The 22,669-nt window shown below is 49.4% G+C and overlaps 1 protein-coding gene and 1 long non-coding RNA gene across 5 annotated transcripts in view; one reads left to right on the top strand and one right to left on the bottom strand.

Moving 5' to 3' along the window:
• Positions 1–22,669, bottom strand: part of Kcnab1 (potassium voltage-gated channel subfamily A regulatory beta subunit 1) — a 313,546-nt gene that overhangs the window by 74,588 nt on the left and 216,289 nt on the right. For all 4 annotated transcript variants that reach the window (XM_048793903.1, XM_015486934.2, XM_048793902.1 and 1 more), the window contains one exon: positions 3,077–3,114. In XM_048793903.1, coding sequence (XP_048649860.1) covers positions 3,077–3,114 — 38 coding nt within the window. The remainder of the gene's footprint in view (positions 1–3,076; positions 3,115–22,669) is intronic.
• On the top strand, positions 108–12,763 carry LOC125613526. Its single transcript, XR_007344056.1, has 3 exons — positions 108–2,432; positions 3,391–3,488; positions 7,644–12,763. It is a non-coding gene; the product is annotated as an uncharacterized LOC125613526 (long non-coding RNA).

Raw genomic sequence — 22,669 nt, 5'->3', positions numbered from 1 at the left:
CCCTCAGAGGTGGAGTGGGCAGTATCCTCAAGCGGGCTGGGAGCACAGCCAGGTGGGCACATCTGTGCTTCCCCCTCTGCTGGACAGACCTGGTACCACAACATCTCTGTGGTCTGATCTCTGACAAAGAGGGTCACATGCACCACTGTCAACTCCAGTCCTCAACTGCTCTCTCGGAGCCCATAGCTTTTGGCAGCTGATGCCTCCTGATCTGAAATCTTGTGACTTTCTCCCTGGAGGCTCAGTGGAATTGGCTGATGAACCAAAGGTCTGACAGGGGCATGACTAATCAAACTCCCACACCCAAGTTCAGCCAAGCCCCAGGCAGCCTGCGAAGCCTGCTGAGTGGGCACGGAGAGAAGGAGCCATGTCTGACTCGGGGTCAGCTCCCCACCGCCCAGCCTGCAGGACATCTGGAGCTCCTGCGTCCTCTGTGCCACTGACCACAGTGGCAAGGGCACAGGGGAGCAGAGGGACAGCTAGACACAGCTTTGGGACAGCTGCAGAGGTGAGGTGGCACCCCACAGTCGAGAGGGGCCATTTTGCTGATTGACGTATCAGTCGTTGGAGGAATTTCGCATCTAGGGATGATTACAACTGATTTTTCCATTTTGGCTTTTGAAGGTGGGCTCCAGTTGCTTCATCAGCATTTCCAAGATAAACTGTTTTTCTGTTGTTTTGAAAATTGGCCTATAGGAAGATTGTTACGCTAGCAAAGTGGAATCCGTGCAGATCCTTTAGCACAACAGCAACAAATGTGCTACTACTGGTTGTAACTTGTCACTGTACTTACCATGACTAGAGGTTAGAAGTTAACAACTATGTTTTTTCCCATTATGACTGTTTTAGAAATTACTGTGCTTGCTGTCTGTGTTACCCTTGTATCACCTGATGTATGGTGGATTATTGGGAAGTGCATGACTTATCTAAGGAGGAATTTTAAGATAAGAATGAGAATTCTTGGCCTAGTGATGTGGAGGGACTTCCCAGCCACAGCGTCTGAAGACCTCAGCCCTGGGCTCACCCTGCACACCCTGGCCTGGGGAGCCGGGGCCCTGGCAGCAGAGAGCAGGCCCTGTAAAGGGGACAGCAGAGACTGGAGACAGCCGGTTGCCAACTTCAGGCCTCCCTCCCTGCTCGCTGCCACCCTGGGACCTGCAGCAGACTCTGCCATGTGTCCTCTGGCCCTCCTTCAGGAAAGACAGGATCATCCCCTGGTCAGCCTTCTCTCAAAATTGTACTAGGTACTAGGTGTGAGCCACCTTGCCCAAGGTCAGGCCTGCTTCCAGTCAGCCTCCGTCCACTTGCCTGTTGGTACAGGGACGTAAAGGCCCAGTCCTCTCGCTCCAACCTGGGACCACTCTGCTGACTGGCTCAGCTCGTGGGGTTGGCTAGCCACTGTCGGTCCATCCCCTCTGTCCTTCCCCCATCCTGCTTCCTCCCCTGCCCTGAGTGGGTCCCCAGAACATTTAGGCAGCTGTCCTGTAGGTCATTGCTAACTTAGAGCCCACTTCCTAGGGACCCCATGATTCAAGCCCTCCATGGAGATCTGAGCCCAGTACTGGGAGCTGGTAGTCAGATAAGAATGTGCAGCTGAGACTCCCCAGATCTGTTAAATTACACTAGTGACTTTGGGAGCTGTGGGGAGAGGTCCCTATTCCCCAAGCTCCTCCTTAGGAACAACATGGATGTAAAACTGCCTCTGCAAAGGGCTTCTCTTGGCCAGGTGGCTGCCTAAGCACTTTGAGACACTCTCATTAAACCTAACCAGATCCTGCTGAGAAGGGGCATCTAGTGACAGCTGTTGGTAAATGTAAAAGTTAGTAACTCAAGTTAGTCAATGCAGAGTGGGACCTGGTCCCACTGAGTGTATCCACTCAGATACACTATATCTGATTCTTTGATGGCCCTGCAGGTGTACATATACTATTCCCCACTCCTTAGTGTTCTTGCGATATATACTATCCTGACTCCTCAGTAGTCTTGACTCTTTGCTGGTTCTGCAGGTATATACTATCCTGACTCGTTGGTGTTGTTCAGGTATATACTATCCCCCACTCCTCAGTGTTCTTGCAGATATATACTATCCTGATTCCTCAGTGATCCTGCAGGTATATCTATCTTGACTCCTTGATGGTTCTGCAAGTATATACTATCCTGACTCGTTGGTGTTGTTCAGGTATATACTATCCTGACTCCTCAGTGGTCCTGCAGGTATGTAACCATCCTGACTCCTTGTTGGTTCTGCAGGTATAGACTATCCCCACTCCTCAGTGTTCTTACAGGTATATACTATCCTGACTCCTCAATGTTGTTGCAGGTAGGTAAGGAAGGTCCAGAAACACACTAAGGTGTTGAACTCAGGAGGAATTTTTGCCACTCAATGCCTGCATACCTCATGCCCTGAAGCCAATGATAATAACATCACCTTGGTAAGCACTGTTCTGAATGTGTAAATGATGAGCTAAAGGAACTTTACAGTAAATACAATTCCTATGGCTGCCCTTGGCCTGAGTGCCATTCCCTACCAGTCAGAGGTTAAGCAAGCGTCTGATGGGCATGATGTGCTAGTCCTTTCCGTGGACTTCCAGGGCAGCATCACTGTCCCATTATCTGTAGAATGGACAGAGAGGTTGGTTATCTTGCCCACACCAGGGTGACCAATTGCCTGGTTTGCTCAGGACCGAGAGCCTTTCTGTGATGTGATCTTTCAGTGCTAAAACTGAGAAACTCGTGTGCCGACTGGGGCCAACGGGTCACCCTAGTTGAAACAGGAAAGGAATAAGTCAATAAAACAAACACACGCAACGACAGCAGTGAAGTCTTTTCATAAACTAATATTATTCTAAACTGTCTCACTTTCTGTTGAGCCTGCTTGTTTAATAGATTGACAATCTCAAGGACTATTAATAGACCAAATGTACACACAAGAAGCAAGATGAAATTGAGTCTTCACCATTTCCTGGGCTCTGAGCATCATCCCTGTAAAATGTCAGGGTTCCAGGAGCAGCCTTCCCATTGCACGGCCCTCTGCATTTTCCTTTCATCAGCATGGTAGATGCGAAAATTAACTTACCTCATCTGAAATCTGACCTCCAAATGTCACCCATGTTCCTAGAAAAGATTAAATATTGGCACATTATTCCTAATAATTTCTAATAGTGTACATGAGAGGAAACCCCATGGCGGGGCTATCTCGGGGAGGAGTTACACGGGGAGTTCTCAGGGTGCTGGGGTGAGGGCGCACGCAGGTGCATGTGGACTGCTGTCTGGTCTCTCCTCTCACTGGGTGTCAGAGGGACCTGCAAGCCCCAGGGGAGGGGGTCCTTTTCTTCACCCCAGGTGCTCATGGCAGCCCTGTCCTCAATGACGTTTCCTCTTTTGCTCCAGGTTCATGACTGCCACTATACAAGAACCCTCCTGTCACGCCCACCCTGGCCACACACCATTCTTGCTTTTGCTTGGCTCAAAGCCACCTGAAGGTGAAGGTGAGACCTTGGATTACACATCTGCCCTGCTTTACCTCCAATGAGGGGCTCTGTCTTCCCTGTTGGCTTTCTGAAGGAACCCCTCTGATGTCTTTCCGGTTTTCACTTGCACGGCCCAGAAGGGGTCACTCTGCACCTTCTCTGTATGACTTGCTCCTCCTGAATGGAACTCTCCCCTGGCTTGGGTGGGGCAGAGGTACAGCAGGGGTGAGCGTGGGGAGGGCAGGGCAGGACAGGGCAGGAGGCAGAGCCATCATGCATGTGTAAAGCGAGAGAGGCAGACGCCTCTGAGCAGGCTCAGCCACACCAGTCTGCCCCCTCCCTCCAGGAGGTGGAGGTTCACAATGCCCCCACTGACAGTCCCGGGGAGGCGGAGGAAGGGAGTGCTCTACCTAGACAGATGGCTCTCAGGGAAGCCTCCTAGATGGTGGCACCTTGGTGGAGTCTCACAGGAGCTAACTGGATGAACAAGGAAGGGGCGGGCATTTCAGATAGAGGCCAGGGCTTGAGCAAGACCAGTTGGGAGTGCCCTGGAGTGTGCTGGCAGCCGAGGGGCAGAGGGGCTGTGCTTGGCGACCTGTGGGAACTGCTGTGAACTTTTTACATTTCATAACAGTGGTCATTGCTACCAGCACAGAACACCTTTCAAACACCAGACCGTGTGCTAGGAGATGCTTTTCTGATCATTTTGACACACTCACAAGGCAGGCTTACTGTCCACGTTTCCAGATGGGGAACCCTCGTATGTGAGTTAGCCAGGCCACCCAGACACACCTGGCTTCAGAACGCTGTCATCACTCACAGGCCCCATTAGAAGATTCCCCCCCCCCCCTTAATCACGATGCTCCACAGAAGTGTGTTGTCCTGATCACACCTTTTCCCCTTGGTCCTCAGGGGACCCAAACAAAGGTAGGGTATAAAATGATTTTGCCACTAAACTCTGCAGCCCCAGAGGTTGCAAATGGGCAGCCAGAAACCACACTCAGTTACAAGGCTTGACTAGATGGAGTGACCCACTTGGCATTTTAATAAACCTTGAGTGAGTCACCAAGGTTTAAATACTTAGGAGACTTTTCTTAAGCTTTTGATTCCCAGCGTCTCTGGACAGCAGAGGATCTGTGTCCCCACGATGCTGGCATGCTCCCCATCGGAGCCCCCATTATGTCTTCCCATCGTTTTCCCAATACCGAAATCAGTGTACAAATCTTGTACACTGGCAGTCATGAACCTGGAGCAAAAGAGGAAACGTAGACCATAGGTAGGTCACCATTTTTCTTACTGTAAAATTAAGAGGAAAATGAACTTGTGGATCTAAAAAGCAGAGCTAAGCATTTAATGAACTAATATGAGAGCCCTTTCTTCCTGTGGAGGAGAAGATCATCCAAACAAAGAACGTCTGCATAGAAAAACTATGTCCTAAAGCACCACAATCAAGCCAGCCGTGAGTGGTGCACAGGAGGGATGGGATCTGAGGACTTAATGGACTGAAGAAATGGCTGTTGTTTGTTTTTGAATGAGAATAAAATAAGCGCACTGCTGTGAAATGCGGCTGTCTATTAAATGAAAAAATTGCCTGGGCGTCAAAACCTTTTTACAGAAAACTTGTTCATAAAAGAGCCTCTTTGGAATTCTGCAGAAATTGTGTACAGAGTATAAACAGGCATTTGCAGATGTTAGTATAACCAGCATCTTTGTGGCTCGGCATGTTAAAAATATAAATAAATCGAGAACTTTCAGGACAAGTTAAGTTATTGGTGGTATTTTTTAGAGCAGCAGTTAAGAACGTAGATATAAAGGACCACACACAGCTATGTGGTGTGGTGAGAGTTTTGAAAGGGTCCAAGAATTTGTGGACAAGGAGCTTATGAAAGGCAGAGCCTCAATAAGTGGCTTACTCTGATGAAAAGGTTGTAGACTGTTCAGGAGCAGAACACACTGGGAAAGTCACCATGTGTCACCATGGACGGGCCTGGCAAAGGCAGGTTGCCATGGACCAAAGAGGCACATTTTGTTGGACTCTCTACCCAAGTCCATTAACTTTTTTATGCATCAGGAATTGCTTTGAGCTAAAGAGCAAAAAATGGGACAAGCTACGGATGCAGTAATTAATGCCACAAATCGGCTATTCTTCTGTCTTCAGGCAAAATCAGGTCAGTGTTTGCTGAATGAATCTGCTGACTTGACCTGCAGCTGCTGCAGAGGCTTTTAAACTGCTCGTGCTCTCAAAGGAAGAGTCCTGTCTCCATGGAGCCACGAAGACCGGGCTCCATCTGCTCTGCTTGCCACGTTACAACTCGACTGGATATTCTGAGTATTTTCCTGCTGGGACATTATCAAGTGTAGGTGCTCCTTGACTTACAATGGGGTTATGTCCTGAAAAATCCAGCACAACATGAAAATATCAAAAAGGCATTCAGTGCACCTGACCTGCCAAACCTCAGCTCAGCTGCATGGTCCAGGGCAGAGCACTTTTTCTTTGCGATTAGGTGTTTCTCCAGGGGCTGAGCCACCACCATGAGAGCATGGCCGGCACACTGCTGGCCAGGGAAAGATCAAACTTCAACATCTGAATTACAAGAGCAGGGGACAGAGCTTGGCGGTAGAGTGCATGCCCAGCATGCACAGGGCCCTTGTTCTCCCCAGTACTGCCAAACTAAGCAGCCTGAATCCTGGCTTCTACTGAGTGTGCACAGGTTCGCACCATCCATCACCAAGTTGAGAAACAGTGAGTCTCAACCCCCTGAGCCAGAGATAGCCATGTGCCTGAGCAGTCACTTGCTCCTCTCAGTCCTGACCAAACGGAAGCTTTGTTGAGGAATAATCTGGTCCCCTTTCCTACATGCGTTATGGTCACCTGAAATCCATTCTCTAAAACTGTGTTTTTGAAAACTGAATCCGAAAAATGTCTCTCATTTCAAACTTTGTGAAAATAAATTTTCATTACTTAGCTTACCTTTCATAATTGATTTTGGGGGTGGGGGTTCCAGAGATTGAGGTCAAAGGCACTCGACCACTGAGCCACATCCCCAGCCCTGTTTTGTATTTTATGTAGAGACAGGGTCTCACTGAGTTACTTAACGCCTCACTTTTGCTGAGATTGGCTTTAAAGTCGTGATCCTCCTGCCTTAGCCTCCCAAGCCGCTGGGATTACAGCCACTATCCCAGCAAATAACTGGTTTTTGATAGGGCTATGATTTGAAAGTATGAAGCCATGGTACAAAATGATTTTGAAGACTAAATAGGACAGATGCTCAGAGTAGACTTTATGCACATCTCGGAGGGCGTTCTCTGCAAGAGCCTTTAACAATGATTTCATTCTCACTGAAGAAAGCCCATGTCTAGGGTCAGCTCTGTTCCAAAGTTAACCTGTAAAAACCCCTCCCTGCCCTGGTTTCCACACATTACGTGAAAAAATAGAGCCTGAAAGAGTGCTGTTTCAGAAGAAAATGTTATGCTGAAGCAGCAAGGAATTATGAGAGAATGGCATAGTAAATATTAAATATCTTTGTTTTTCAGTTAAATTTAAAACTGTTAATATAAAGTAAGATCTGAATATCATATTTATTTACCTTAAGTTACAGGGATGGTTTGAATGGTTATGTTCCTCCAAAAGTTCATGCTCTGGGAACTTGGTCCCCAGGTGGTGCTGAGGACAGTGGTGGGACTTTCAAGAGGGGGGACCTCATGGGAGGTCCTTAGAGCTCTGGGGATGTGAGGTTGCTCTCTTGTGACGCTTGAGTAATTCTCCTGAGATGGTTGTTATAAAAGGAGCAAGCCTGGCCCCTCCCACCTTCTCTGCTTCTGTGTGAGATAGAATTGCTTTTGTATTTCTATACACTCTCCTGCCCAGGGGTGCCACTATCCACAGCCCTCATAAGACCCCAAGCCCATGCCATCCAACCTATACCCAGCTCCACCTGATCTTGGGAGTGACCCTGCAAAACTGTGAGCTAAATCAACCTCCTTTTCTTCATATGAAGCCCTCCTTAGGTATTTTGTTACAGTAATGAAAACCTAGTAAGTTCTGTAACAGGGTCCACTTCATGCTTTGAAGCACCCTTACTGCTCTGCCATTGCAACTTATTTTGAAACTGACTTGGTTTTTTCCCCCTTCTCTTCTTCCTTTCTCCCCTCCCTACCCTTGGGGGAAGCAAGATTACCCTTCCTGCCATCCTAGGCCGAGTTATCTGTCCTTGAGCACATATCCACCACAGCAGTGAAGTACCTCAAACTTCAGGACGGCTCTGGAAGAGGGAAGAAACGGCTCTCCCTCAGGACCACCAGAAGATGACGACCCCTGACAGGGTACACCTGGAACACAGCCTTTGAGGCCCCTCTTTCAAAGCTCCCTGACAGGAACAGTCACAGCTCTGGGACAGGAGTCCCCTGTGTCCCTCTTTGCTAACACAACAGTAAAACTTCTTTTTCCTTTTTCTCAATCGTGTCCCCATTCTTGGATTGGCATGGGGGACAAGGACTGAGTCTCCAGTGACGGTTCCATACCTCCTCCTTAGTTCAGTAAATCTAAGTGTGTGTTTCCTGGGGCTTGTCCCTCCTTTCCCCGACTTGCTTTTGTTCAAGTGGGCTGCCTCTCTGGCCTTCGAGACTTTCTGTGCTAGTTTAAAAGCTGTGGTTTATAGACTTTGTATTTTTATTAGAGAGAAGCAGAGGCTGGAATTTTGCCTTGCACAGCTCTGACACCCACAGCCCTAGAACAGAGGTGGCCTTAGCAGGTGGCTGGTAAGCACGGGGAGGTGAATTTTATTGCCCTGCCCACTGTCCTGAGCCGTCAGACATGGGGATGATTTCCATGAACACAACAGAGGAGAGCTCTCCTCAACCCTCTTCGGTTTTCTGGTCTCCAGATGATGGAGATGTTTCTCCTGTCCAGGGCACCCACCCTGCCCAGCGCCCCCCTGGAGAAGAGCTGGGGAAGGTCCTCTTCCCTGGTGGCCAGGCCTCTGGTGAGGAGGGCTGGATAATAGGGTGGGCAGGCCACTGCCTGCCCAGGAAGGGTTCCACCCTCCTGCTGGAGAAGGCTGGAGTGCAGCTTCTGGACGGAGAAGGGGGCTGTGCCACTGTGGCTTTATTCTCTACCCACCCCCAAGCCCCAGAAGAGCTAAGGTGGTTCATTAGTTAATATGATTCTCAAAAAAAAACCCTCTGTGACAATTAATCACCTTTCTGCCTCTAATGAGGACATGCCTTCCTGAGACCTGGGAAGGGGTGTGACTATTTCACCATGAAATCTCCAATTAGTGGGTGTTACAAGATTGTTTTCCTAAACTGACACTTGTTATTTCTAACCTATAGACGCAGAGGGGGCACACACACAGCTGTGGAGCTGAGATGGTGTCTTCTGATGGAACCTCTTGAGTCACCAGGAAACACATGCTTTGAAAACCCCTTGGCTCCCGGAGTACACCCGCCGCGGAGCAGGAAAACGGCTGATGGAACATGAACAAGGAAAGAAAACTGCCTGCTGCACACACGTGCATGCACAATCAGACATGCACACACATACACACGCACGCACACACTCATACACACGCGCACCCTGATCTTGGTTACTTAGCTCCTTGGGGGCTGAGAGAGAAGCTGCTTCCTGCTCACTCATTTGGGAAGCATGCTTGTCATTTAAGCGACCTCCTTGCTGGAGTTCGAGGTGGTGTTTATACACTTAAGGTGTCGCCGTGTTCACACCTGACATTGCCACAGGGCAGTTTTCAGAACCAGGCCACTGATGCTGCTGTGGCACGGCTGACTGAACTGTGGGTTCTTGAGCTTGGCTGTCCTCTGTTCTGTCTGGGATTGTGACGGGCTCTAGCACTGCCTTTCTGTCTGTTCTTCTGCCTCCCCTGCCTTGCGCGCAGCTCCTCCGCCTTTCCTGGCCTCTCAGGACCTCAACACTGGTCAACGCCCTGGGAAACGTCCCTTGACTTGGGTTTGAGTCACTTCCGCGGACAGGCACAGAGCTCATCTCACCTCTCAGGAGGAAGAGCACTGCAGCTGGGAACCGGGAGGTGGGTTTGCTCAGCCCATCTGAGGACCTGAAGTCTGAACAGCCAGAGGGGAGGAGGTGAGGTGCAGGGGCCATGGGGCCAGATCACCTGGGCTCACGTCAGTCATCGGAGGACCTGGGAGAGGCCAAGGATGAGTCCCTCTGATTTTTCTCTTATTTATTTTTGTGGTACTTGGATCTGTGCAGGGCCTTGCCCATGGTGAGCAGATGCACCACCACTGAGCCACACCCCAGGCCTTGATCTTCTTTTAAAAGGACGCTGCTCTGGTTAAGGACAGACCAAGGCTGAAACAGGGCACGGTCCCGAGGTGACTGTGGGTGAGACACACTCATGGCTTGATCTCAGGTGGTGATAGGGAGGACAGGGAGGTGGGGGTGACTGCATTTGGATAGATTTTGAAGGAGAGGGCTAGGACTTGCTGCTTAAGCAGATGCAGGGCAGAGAGAAGGCGAGACTCCAACACAGGGTTAGAGTGCGGGGAGAATGGGCAGCCAGTTCAACTGCTTTCATATGGACTGGTGGACTTTAAGTTTTGTAAACATGACATGTGAATACAGTCAAGGTTGACCACAAGTGGTTATATTGAGAAGTTTTTGATTTAGAGGCATTTAGGGACATCTGGAGTGTCCCAGGAGCTTTATGTGTTGACCTGGCCCCTCACCAGACCATGAAACCATATTCTCTGGAAGGGACTCCAGCTGAAGTATTTTCAAAGCTCCACAGACAACTGAAACAGCAGCCAAGGTTGAGACCACAGTGCTGGGCTCCTCCTGCTGGGGCACCTCCTCCTTGTCTTCCCACCCCGACTGGCCTCTTTTTGCTCAATTGCTGCTGTCCCCATTTTATAGAGGTGACTTGCCCAACATTCCAGTAACTAGAAGTGGCTGAGTGGGAGCTTCACTAACCCCAGCAAACCAGCTGCCCACCTGCCCTCCACTAGCGGGATGCCATGCAGAGGGTAGTTCTTTCAATATCAGATCAAAACCAACAGAAGCCAAATCCTCAGCCATCTGTCCGAGGGATGTCTGGTGGTGGGGCTGGATGTACAGACAGATGACAGAGGCGAGGAGCTGTCCCCTCTACCTATTTTGGAAAATGGGGGTACCTCCTGCACAGGGCAGGGGCAGTCAGGCAGCCCCCTGCTCATCAGTGGTGGTAATAACAATTCATTCACAGGAATTTTTGGAGGATTAGTGAAATTTGGCAGGTGCTTGTGTCTCCAACACAGCACTCGCTTGAATCCCCAGTCTCGCCTCTGTGAGTTTTAAGCTCCCTTGGGAGCTGCCCTCTGAGGGTCTGATTCTGTGGATCTGAGGTGCAGCCAGCTCATCTGTGTATCCAACAAACATCCCAGGTGATCTGGAGGACAATGACCCATCGAGTAACCGAGCCGCGGCCACAGGAGAGGAAACTGGACGCAGCCCTGGGCTTGGGCTCCTGAAACTCGCCTGAGGCTGCCCGCTCTGCAAATGGTGCTGGGGCCTCAGCCTCCTGGTCAGCTTCCCATCTGCCAATGTTCTCCACGAGCCTGGCCCTTATTTTTGGAAGCAAACTGCAGCCTGATCTTTCATTTTTGGCTTCTAGAGTGTTATTAATGAGCATCTGGCCAGAGTTAACAGATGTGATAACAACTCAGCCTTTTAAAAAAAAAATTAACTTTGATTATCTTTTCCTTCAAGAACCAGTAATGTCACCCAGACTGTCTGGGGGAGAGGTGGGGCTCTCCCATACCTGGGCTTTACAAAAGTGCTTGAAATGGCAATAACACCAGGCAGGGCAGTGGTATAGGCCACAAGAAATGACAGCGTGCCTCTGGGGTAGGTGACATATAGGCAGTATTGCCATCTACAGGTAAAGGACACACACACACACATACACTTTTTAAAAAGGACTAAATGTCATTTAAAACCCTTTCCACAGCTTATGCTTTCTGCATAAATAAGTACATAGTAAAATAGGAAACTATGGCCAGATGAGGAGGAACTCTCAGCATGTGCCATCTTTTCTAGGGTCTTCTCTGTTGGGGCTATAGTCAGTGCTGATGCTCACCAGACCCCTGGAGATCTGAATGACTCCACCTAGCTTCCAGACCCGGAAGCCAGGTGGTAAAGAGGTGGCCCAACATGGCTCGTTGGTTGTGGACTGTCCAAAGCTGCCTCTCTCCATAGCCCTGTGCTGCCTTCTGGTGCTGAAGGTCCACCTGTCCTGTGCTCCTGCCCAGTGGTGTGGCCGAGTGTTTGCTCCAATGGCTGCTGCAGGGATCTTCCTGAGTCCTCTCCTCTGCCAAATGCCTCGCCCACTGAAACGTCCTTCCCTGTGACACGCTTTATAACTCTTTCTGCTTCAAACCTCCTATCTGGGAATGAAGAACAACACTTGTTGCCTGTCCTCTGGCCACCTCCCAGCTCAGAGATTGTCTCCGCTCCACCTGCAACCAGGATTTGTCTGGGATCTTGTCTCCTGGAGCAGGGTTTCCAGCCTCATGCAAGAGCCATCATCACCACGTGAAGCCCTCGAACCCTGCAGAGCTGGAGCCAGGGCCGGAGCCTGGAAGCAGCAGGATGCAACCCCTAAGAGAGGGATCCTGGGCAGACTGCCCTGGGCACAGGGGGCAGAGCATGACCAGGCTAGGCCGGGGAGGGTGGGGCCTCCAGAAGCCTCGTGGTGACCAGGAGACCAGACCCTGACGTGTAGATGGCTGGTGGAGACCTGAGGGTGAGGGTTAAGTGGCCCGACAGACGGCTCTTCATGATCCTTAGAGAGAAAGTGCAAACATTTGATGCTTTCTTTCCTTCTTAGATTTAAAGGGTTTCCTATTAGGTGTCAAGGGATGCTGCTAGCTCCACCTTATTATGTTTCTGGGCAAACCTACTGGACTTCTGTTCCTTTATTCATCTGATCAGCACAATCCAAGATAAGCCGTCATTGGAAATGGGATGAAGGGCCAGGGGTGAAATCTTGGACTGTTCAAGAGGTAGTTTCCAGGGATAAAGCAGATTGCAAATGTCGATGTGGGAATGAAATTTCTGCACACAAAATCTCCCCCGACCCAGCAACAACCTGCTCTGCACATGTGGATGGCAGAATTCCTGATGCGTGACATCCTGGCTTGGTCCCCTTCAATTTCCTTATGAGGGCATCACACCTGGATCCAGTTGGCACCTCCGCATTATTGAAGTGAATGTTATTACTTGGATAATCAGAAGCAAAAGTTATTCCTTAAAATAAATCCTTTTTCCCAGAAAATCCAAACCCAAACAGCGTTTCAACAAATCTCAGATCTTCTTTCATCCTGAGTGTGAAGAGGAGGTGGTGTTGATATTTTGTTAGCATTTTGTCCTAAGTTTCTTGGCCACAGTTCCTCTTATTTTATTTTCTTGTGCCGATACTTAAGTATTGAGAATTCTTTCTTACAATGAAGTTTCCAGGTCACAGAAAGCCAGTGTTGATCAATGTGGAGGCTTAGGCTTTGAGGAGCTCTTGGTCAGGGCCCAACAAGGTGATCAGAATGGAATTGGAACCACCCACCGTGGGCCTTGGGGACGGAGGGCAACTTCCGATTCTTAGCAATTCAAGTATTTCGGTATCTTCTAAGGTGGGATTAATGACTAGTATTGAAATTCCCCCTGTGATCTCTTAGCATAGTGCTGAAATAGAGTTTGTGCTCACATTCTTTCTTTTTGGATTTATCTTTTCCTTTCCACAGCAAGTTGCTATGAATAGGAACTCTCTGGGAAAACACTGCTGTTGAGAAGTTTGAAAGTCGGTGTGACCTCCTTTACATTTTCTTCCAATTCTGAAAGTTTATGTCAAATATTCACTGTGCAGAGAGACAGATATATTTGATAGTTCAGTGAGTTGTTCTGTCCCGAACAGTAATAATTTTGGATAACTCTGTGTGTAAAAAACACAGCCTGTGTTCACAGAGCTGACAGGATCTGCTAGGAAATAAATTTTAATTCCATGGCAGGGCAAAGAAACTTTGTAGAAGAAACAAGAAGGATAATACATTGTGAAAATGAATGAACACTGTCTTGCAGCAGTCCTTGCAATATCTCTCTCTTAAGCTAGGAACTTCATTGTTTAGGATATTAAGTATCATTAAGGAAAGCTCAAAGTAGGAGCACAAAATGATTTTTGCACTTTAAAAATATATTTATTTAGTTGTAGATGAACACACAGTATATTTATTTTTATGTGGTGCTGAGGATTGAACCCACTGCCTCACACATGAGAGGCAAGCACTTTACCACTGGGCTACAGCCCCAGCCCCGATTTTTACACTTTTTGACTAAGAAGTTTTTTTCAAAGATAGAAGATAAAACTGAGGGAACATATAAGGGATCATTTCACAAAAATTATAAAAGTAAAAACCAGTTCCCAACCATATTATAAGCAAATTAACTCAGTTTACCTAAAGATGTATGAATTTATATGTAAGGATTAGCTAACTTCATCTGTGCCCAATGGACATCAACTGTTAAGGATCTCAGCTTAAAAAGAATTTTATTTTCCTAATAGGAAGGTCATAGCTGTGTCGAGTGGATGAATGTTTTTGTGCCAGGCATAGAAGGATGCCTAGACTCTCTTTTTATGCACGGATCCTTTTCTATTTCTAAAGAATAGAGATATCCTTTTCACTAATTATATGTAGAAACTTAACATGTCAAAGAAGAAATTGCACCAATCCTAAGTCAGAAAAACCACATCCATCTATTTTCAACTTAGGAGATTCCATTTAACCCATGCTCCATGTAGCCATTCTCCTTTGGGGTGACTTACTACACCGACATTTTTATAATGGTATAGGAGAGGCAGAATAGCTCCCTGAGGGTCTGGAGGAGCTTCCACTGTCAGGACACTGGTGTCCCCAGTCCCGCAATGGTATAGAGATGAGGACGTGTTAACCAGTATACGGACAGAGTAAAATTTCCTAAGATACCAAATGGAAAATCATCCAGACGTGTAACTGATTAGAGGCATCAAAAGACACAAATGCTATATTTTCATTGTCACAGTCCTTTGGATCATTCTCAACCACAAAAAGCAGGACTTCTTGAAATATTTCCAAAACCAACAGCTGGGAACAAGCATGTCATCCCCAGAGGCTGTGTAAGACCTGGCATGTTGGGGACTCTCCTGGAGTGTCTTATGAGTGAGTAAACTCGAGAACCACGGAGGGGGAAGGAGAGCAACAGAAGAACATTCAGTGGACTTGCTTATCTCCTGTGGAGCCTCTTCCAATTCATGGCTGGAAACACCTGAGTCAGAAGGAATTGCCTGTGGTCTCTATTTGAGTTCGTGGGCTGGGAATTCACCAGCCACACATCCAAGTACACACTGGGAGAACATCTGGAGTGCTGGGAGGTGGGCCTGGTTGCCGGGAGCCATTGTGGTGAAATGACAGCAGCATTTACTGCCTTATAGCAGCGATGGCATCAGTTTCTCCTGCTGGCACAGAGGCCCGACTGAGGGAAGCGAAGTGGTCCTAAAGGCAACTCCTGGGGCTCAAAGCTCCCTGCCTGCCGATGACCGTGCACAGCCATGGTGAAGAACATCCACCAGAGATCTGGTGTGCACCCTGCATGATGGTTCCTGTGGTAAGGCAGGATGCAAAGCCCAGGGAGCCCACCAGGAGGAGAGGGTCTGCTGCTTGCTCATCACTGTCTCTCCAACAAAACTCAGTTTTGTAGCCCAACCACCAGCCAGGTCTGTAATTATTTCTTTTATTTTCCAACAACCGCAAAGGGTAGATTTTCTAATTTCCTTTCAGATATGCTGGAAATCAAGTGCACAAGACAGTTCTCTTTGCACTGAAATGGATAAGGACACCCGCTCACAGCACGGTCCTGAGAACTGAAGGAGAGGATGAGGGTGCCAGCTTCTCTTTCTAGAACTTTCATGTGCCAGGCACTGTGACATGCACTTTACAGATATTAATTGGCTCATTTAAAACTCATGAGCACTCTGAGTTCCAAGCAGTGAGCTCAGTGGTTGACGAGCAGGAAGGGCATCTGGGAAGGGAGATTCCACAGCCCCACAGCCCCACGATCTCCTCAGTGCATGGCCATGTCCACAACAGCCGGCATGCAAGAGCTCACCAAGTGTCACCTTTCCTCCCATCCCCAGAGAGAGAATATCTGAAGCAGCACAGGTTCCGTGGAAGACTAGGGACTTTTCCAGAGACCTTGGTGAAAGTCAAAGTCACTGGTGGAATGAACCAATTCTGGGGGCTCCAACTATCTTCACAAATAAAGCTCAGGACAATTTATTATTCATCGGGGATTATTCTGAAGTGACATGTGGAGAGTAGTGAAAAGATCGAAACACTAAAAAAATCTAAAATTCTTGATTCTTTTTTTGGTACCAGGGATTGAATCCAGGGGTGGTTAACCATTGAGCCACATCCCCAACCCTTTTTAAATTTTATTTAGAGAAAGGGTCTTGCTAAGTTGCTTAAGACTTCTCTAAGTTGCTGAGGCTGGCCTTGAACTTGTGATCCTCCTACGTCAACCTCTTAAGCTGCTGGGATTGCAGGTGTGTGCCATTGTGCCTGGCAAAATTCTTGGGGTTCAAAACTAAATGGAAAGCTGACACCTCACCTGCCACTTGCTTCTTGCCCTGGTTACCAAAGTGTCCTGTGCCCCCACTCTGACTGGGCCTCCTGCAGGCTGCGTGGGGAGCAAAGTGCTCTCGGGTGCTCTAGGCTCCACAGTGGGCTCAGCCACTGATGAGCAAGCAACTGCCCTCAGCTGCACAGGAAGCCAGTTTGGACTCCTTGTCCAGGCCAGGGATCCTGAATGCTGGCTCAAGAAGCAGGACCCTGAAGGGAGCCCAAGTGCCACCCACCAGGTGGCTGGTCTGAGGAAAGGCCCTGAACAGGGACTTTTAAAAGTTCCCCATGTAACTGCAACGGCACCCAGAGTTGACCACTGGCCTAAGCAGTAGGTCAAGTGGTCAAAAGATTTGACTCACTTCCTCTCTGAGCTCCCAGTACAACAAGAAGATTCAGAGTGTGGGAAGAGAGACAGTAAGTTCTGGGCCCAGCAGGGGAAGAACTAGTCACACTGGAAGTGGAAGGCGGCCTTGACCCCAGACTGGGCACCTCACAGGGCCTTCCACCTGACCACATGGCTACACACTACTCCTTCCAGATGCTCTCTCTGGTGCTTTGCCCTTCGTTTTATAAGCACCATGACCTTCTGCGAAGATCCCAGTGCAGGGAATGACTGTAACAAAAATAGCTCAGTGGAAATAGAAAAAGGGGGAATAAAAGAGTATCAGCAGCCTCATTTTCTGGGACAAGATTACAAGGGCCACCAGAGCGGCTAGAGCAGGGTGCAAGTGACAAGCAGCGGTTTGAGGGAGGCAGGAAAGAATTTCCCCCTCGGTGCTGGGTGGGATGGTCAGGTTCACATGGTCAGATTTGAAAGGTTGGTGGATGCCCAGCTGGAGGGGCACCAGATCTTTACTGTTCCTACGTACAGAATGAACTATGGACCACCACCTGGGTCTTGCACCAACAGGGGCTCACGCCTATGGCACCCCTATTCAAGTAGAAGGACAGAGACATCCCAAAGACAGACACTGATGCATTTTGGTCTCCTCCATCACCGTTCCCTTCCCTTAGCTGAGGTAGCTGAGAATCTACCATTTTCCTTGCGTGGCTCCAGTCTGGCATTTGGCAGAGTGACGTTATCAGCTTCCAATCCCTCCGAATAGAACCTCATTCAAGTTCCACTGGCATAGAAATTACATTTGGCTTCCTGGACATCACAAATCCCAAGCATAACCCCCCATTTTAAAACATGCATTCAAGACAGGCACTGACTGTCAGTCAGACGGAACAGCAGAAAATGTCGGTGGGTGGAAATATCAGAAGACCACAGTGATGCGTGAAAAACAGACGAAATGCTCGCAAGAGGCCCTAAGGGAGCTGAGCTTGCTCAAATCCAAATACGTGCATTAAAGGTTCAGTCATTGAGGGGCTGGGGTTGTAGCTCAGTGGTAGAGTGCTTTCCTTGCATGTACAAGACCCTGGGTTCGATCCTCAGCACCACATAAAAAAAATAAACAAATAAAGGTTCAGTCATTGATCCCAGGTGCTATCACTTCACTTAGGAAATACTATTGAGCCCCCTCTACTGCCCCAGAACCGGGCTGGTTGGCAGGGTCAAGATGCAAGTGATAATGCCGTCTCTGTTCTGGAGCACGTGAGCAGTGGGAAAGACAGACGAGTACTGAGTCCAGGCAGCATATAGTCCAGGGTCTGATGGGCCACTGCTGCTGAAAGGGACTGCAGGAGCTGGGCTTCCAGCCCAGACCCGGTGAGACTCCAGGAGGATGCCCAGCAGCAAGGGACACACCCGTGGCTTCCCTTGCCTGCCCCTCCTCCAGTGGCACTGTCCCCACCTCGCCTCCAGCCTCTCTCTGCTCTCCTCCTCCGTGGCACCCTTGTGACTGCTCTTCTCCTTGCTTTCTCCTTACCGGCTGCTTCCTACCCTCCTGGCCCTTCAGCACCTTTTCTCCAGGAAGGCACCTGCGACTCCCCAACTCTAGCTCAGGGAGCACCCGTGTGGGTTCCCGCGGCACCTAAGCTTCTCAGCATCCAACACACTGATGCTCACTCACTCACCCCACCAGTGAGCGCAGGGTGACGTCTCCCTGTGCCTGGAGCTGATGATCTAGCAGGAGGCAGGTCAGACCCAAAACGGCATCAGCAGCAAACATGATTTTAAAATGCAGGGTGTCCTCTGGGACACGACGCCCTCACACCAGGTCCAGCCTGAGCCAGGTCCCCGTGGCAGGCTGTATGTGAGGCTCTGGGCCAGATCCCAGCTCAATATCCGCCATATCTTTGGGCATCCATGAAAACACCAAAGACCAAGAAGAGCATCAGGGCCTGAGCTTGAGGGGACCATTGAGTCTGTTGCAGTTTCTACGCTCAAGAGCTCTCCCAAGATGCAGGTAGCACCTGGGCTGGAGGAAGCCATGTGTGTGCGCGGGTTGTTGACAAAGCCTCTCCGTTCAGACCCTTCTCTTAGTCTCTGCAGGTTCTCTTCAGAGCTCCACCTATGACACTCTGGAATATCAGGTGGCCATTCCCGCCCTTGGCTATACCTTTGCTCCTAATGGACTCCTGTGAGCAGAGGTGTGCGGTCAACGGCCACAGGGGATTCTCGTGGCAATCACGTGGCCAGCAATTCTTAAGAATTTTCTCAGCCTTTAAACCTCCACTTAACATCCATTTTGTAAAAAATACCAGGGCCTGCTTAAGTGTATGCACTGTGGCATTTATTCAACTTAGACTTTCCAGGAAGAGTGACAAGCCTAAGACTCTGGGGTGTGTTTAATATTCATGCACCACTTAAATTCTGTGGGTATTTTGGTCTTAAGATAGTTCATGCTGTTGGCGTTATGCAGAAAAATTGCAAAACTCTTTAAGGAAAGAGATGGCACTTTTAAAATGGTCTCTCCAGTGTCTGGAGGCACTTTATAAATACTGAGGCCTGTGTTGCTATAAAAGGTGAGGAGGCTCCTTTACAGTGGCCTTAGCAACAAACATGGGAATCACGAAGGGTGTCATAAAAAGAATGCCATCCATGTTAAATATTTAATGTCATGTTCTCCTGGTGTCAAAATATTTAGCACAGTGAGAGCATCTCGGAGGAAGACGGAGACGAGCCAGGAGTACATTCTGCACAGAAGCAACACAATCAAGAGAGGCCCCAGCTTATTTTTGAGAATCCTGATTTTGCTCTAGAAGGTGGTCTCCATTGGGGGGACCACAGAACAAGCCTGGATTAGCTGGTAGGAGCCGAATGGTGGGGCGGGGGTCTACTCAAGCTGCCGCTGCTGTTGGCTCCGGAGAAGCCCCCAGGCAGACCCACCTCTCCCCTTGGGTGGTTCAGTGCAGTGGAAATCCTCCAACTCCACGTGCTTAGTCTTTGGGCAGCAGCTACCAAGTGATAGGAGGCTGCAGGCACCTGGCTCAGCAGGTGGCAGTTCCGCACTCTCCATCTCCTGCCACCTGGTCGGGACAGGAGCTCCCACCCTGACCCTGCTCCCGCCCACCAGTGCAGCCCCTTAGGAACACCTGCGCCAAGAGGGCCACGTTCAGAAGGCGCAGTGGGGCTGGTTATCGGCACCTTTAAAAGCCACAGGTGATTCCGGTTTGCAGCTGGAGTTGAGGAGAAACACCTCCTGAGAGACTGCGTGGGTTCTCCAAGCTGTAAAATTCTTTAGGTCCCTTCCAGGACAAGGACAAGGACAAGGAGGAGGCTGGCCTGTGATGCCTGAAGGAACAGAACCCCAGAGTGGAGTGAGCCTGCCCTGCGGCAGGTACAGCCTTCAGGCAGGTGGAGAGCAGGTGGAGGCTTGGTGCTCTTGTCCCTCTCTGCTGGTGTCTAGATCCAGACCACACCCTATCTGCCAGTTATTCCCTCAGTAAACATTCAAGAACCTACTGCTTGCCAGATACCGTGATTTGCAAGAGGTAGAACAGGTGTGTAGAAAAAACCAGGCTGTCTCTGCTTTCAGATAGGCAGGGGTCCCAAACCTCTCCCAACATTGTCCTCTGTATTCCCAGCTGACCTCAGTGGCAGCCACGGATCCACCCTTGGAAGTTCTTGGGTCTGTGTTGGCAGCCTAGAGGTCTCTCCCGAGCTCCCGTGTTCTGCCCATGTTTGGAGCTGGGAGGGCACAGGCTTTTCACTACCCCCAACAGTGTGAGTCCTGTGTGTGCTCCCACAGCTTCCTCTAGCAGTCCTGCCTTGCGGGGATTTCAGCTGGGCCACCTCCATGTCCTGTCCAGGAGCCTGGCCCCTCTGCTTGGGAGACTTCCTGTTCTCACCCCAGGTTGATGATCTTGTCTGTTCTTCCTTCTCTGTCTCTCACCATCACTTCACCTCTGAGGGATATAACTCTCCTGTTTCTGGTCTCAAAGCTTCCCCTCTAAGCAGCTTCACACTGTGGCCAGAAAATAATGCTAACGCGTTTGACCACGTCCCAGGCCTGATCCAAGCTTAGTGGCACTTCATTTATGAAAGCAAGGTTTCAAAACTTCTTGGCAGAGGATACCACCCCTGCCCCTGGAAATATAAAGCACTAAAAAAGATGACGTATCCATGAAAAGACACAGAGGAGACTTAAAACATAGACAAGTGAAAAAGCCACTTGTATATGCTTTAAATTTTAGAGGCTGCAGGCTGTATGAGTCCAACTACACAGGAAGGAGAACTGTGGAGGTGGGAAAAGATCCCTGGTTTCTAGAGCTCAGGGGCGGGAAGGATGAGTAGGCAGAGCATGTGGGGGCAGCAAGACCCATGATACCATCATGGCAGGCACCTGCCGTGACCCACTTGTCCCAGCCCCATAATGCACAGTGGGAGTGAACCCCAGTGCAAACCGTGGGCTTTGGGTGATGTGTCAATGTGGATCCTCGATTGTCACCAAAGCCCCACATTGGTTCGCTCTGGTGGGGATGTTGTGCTTGTGTGGGGGATGGGCATTATAGAAACTGCGCTTTTTGCTCAGTTTTGCTGTGTCTCTAAAACAGCTCTTTAAAAAGTTTATTGTTAAAAATTTACAATATGAAGAAAAAGTGGAGCTACGTTGACGGAAGCTGTGGAAGGGAATGAAGAGGGACCCAAGAGTTTGGGACCTCAGGACTCAGGGGAATGGAGCCCCAGGGGCCGAGCTAAGTGCATCAGCAAGGCAACCAGGGCCCTGGGGTCCAGCCTTGCTTCCCCTCCAGCCTCCCTTCTCACCTCCCAGCACCTGCCCTCACGTGTCCTGTACACACCACTGGTTTCCAAGTCCCCTCTACAGGGTCTCCCTCTAGGCATGGCATGTGGCGCTGCCAGTCTGAGGGCTTTTCCCTCCCTTTGCACTCCTTCAAGTCTAGGTCCAGGGTACCTCCCCCATGGAGCCACCCCAAGTCCCCCAGGAGCTGTCCCTATGCTCGGTTCACTCATGCTCTCCACTGTGGCATCTGCCAAACACAATGCCCATTGGTTTTGCCTGCTAATCATCCCCACTGCACCGTGAATGAGTCGAGGGCAGGGTTCCTGCCATCTTCCTCTCAAGATCTTCTGTAAACCAGCACAGTGCCGGGCCTCACAAATGTTTGCTTAAGAAGGAATGAACAGCTGGGTGTGGTGGTGCATGCCTGTGATCCCAGAGACTTGGAGGCTGAGGCAGGAAGATGGCAAGTTGAAGGCCAACCTCAGCAACTTAGTGAGACTAACCCTGACTAACCCCCCCCCCAAAAAAAAAAATAAAAACAGGAAAAGAAAGAAAGAAAGAATAAGAAAGCAAGCAAGCAAGCAAGCTGGGAAGGGCACAGAGTTCCTAGTTTCTCCTCCGGTATGGAAGGATACCAGAATTGTCACTTTTAACCCTGACCTTTGAAGTTTTTGTAGATGTCTCTGGTCTTTCAATTGCCTGGAGGTCTTGTGGCTGTGGTGCTGGAGATCAAGCCCAGGGCTTCGCTATGCCAGCAGGTCTGTGCTGTGCTGGTCTCCATCCTTGCCGGGTGGTTCCACTACTTTATTTCAGCTCCAGCTGAACCGGGGGCATGACTGAACTGACACCCAGGCCTCTACAGTGAACAGGCTCCACCTGGACTGGACAGCTGGGGTCTGTGGAGCCTGACATGATCTAAGGCTGAGTATTGTGTCTTTGGCTTACTGAGGCGGCTTAGGAACGTTCCCAAAGAGTGCTCGGTCAGCCACCGGCTCTGCTGCCCTGTCCTGTTCTCAGCAGTGTCAGAGTGCGCAGGCTCAGGACACCTGAAGCTCCCGCCAGGATCAGGGAGCGCTGCTGCCCAGGGCCCACCACACACCCCAGCTCACCCCTTGCATTGAATAAAAATGACACACTGCGTCAGGCCCCTGGGACTCGTTCACACAAGGCACTTGGGGACTTCTGAACTTGTCAGTGGTAGGCGCTTTGGGTTGAGTTTTCCATGTAGAATTGACTGAACTATTTTTCACCACAGTTACCAACTCTAAGACAATTGCTCAATGAACTTTGTTGATTTCTCTACTTATATATTTTTATTTCTTAATTTATATTTGAATTTCTTAATAATTTCTATTTTTCTCATTCACTATATTTTAAATTTATATTTATAGGTAGTTTCTTTCAATAATGAGT

The sequence above is a fragment of the Marmota marmota genome, unplaced genomic scaffold (genome assembly GCF_001458135.2).
Source record: "Marmota marmota marmota unplaced genomic scaffold, marMar, whole genome shotgun sequence".
NCBI lineage: Eukaryota > Metazoa > Chordata > Mammalia > Rodentia > Sciuridae > Marmota > Marmota marmota.
Note: the sequence above shows the minus strand (reverse complement) of the source record. Positions and strands in the feature narration are given on the sequence as shown.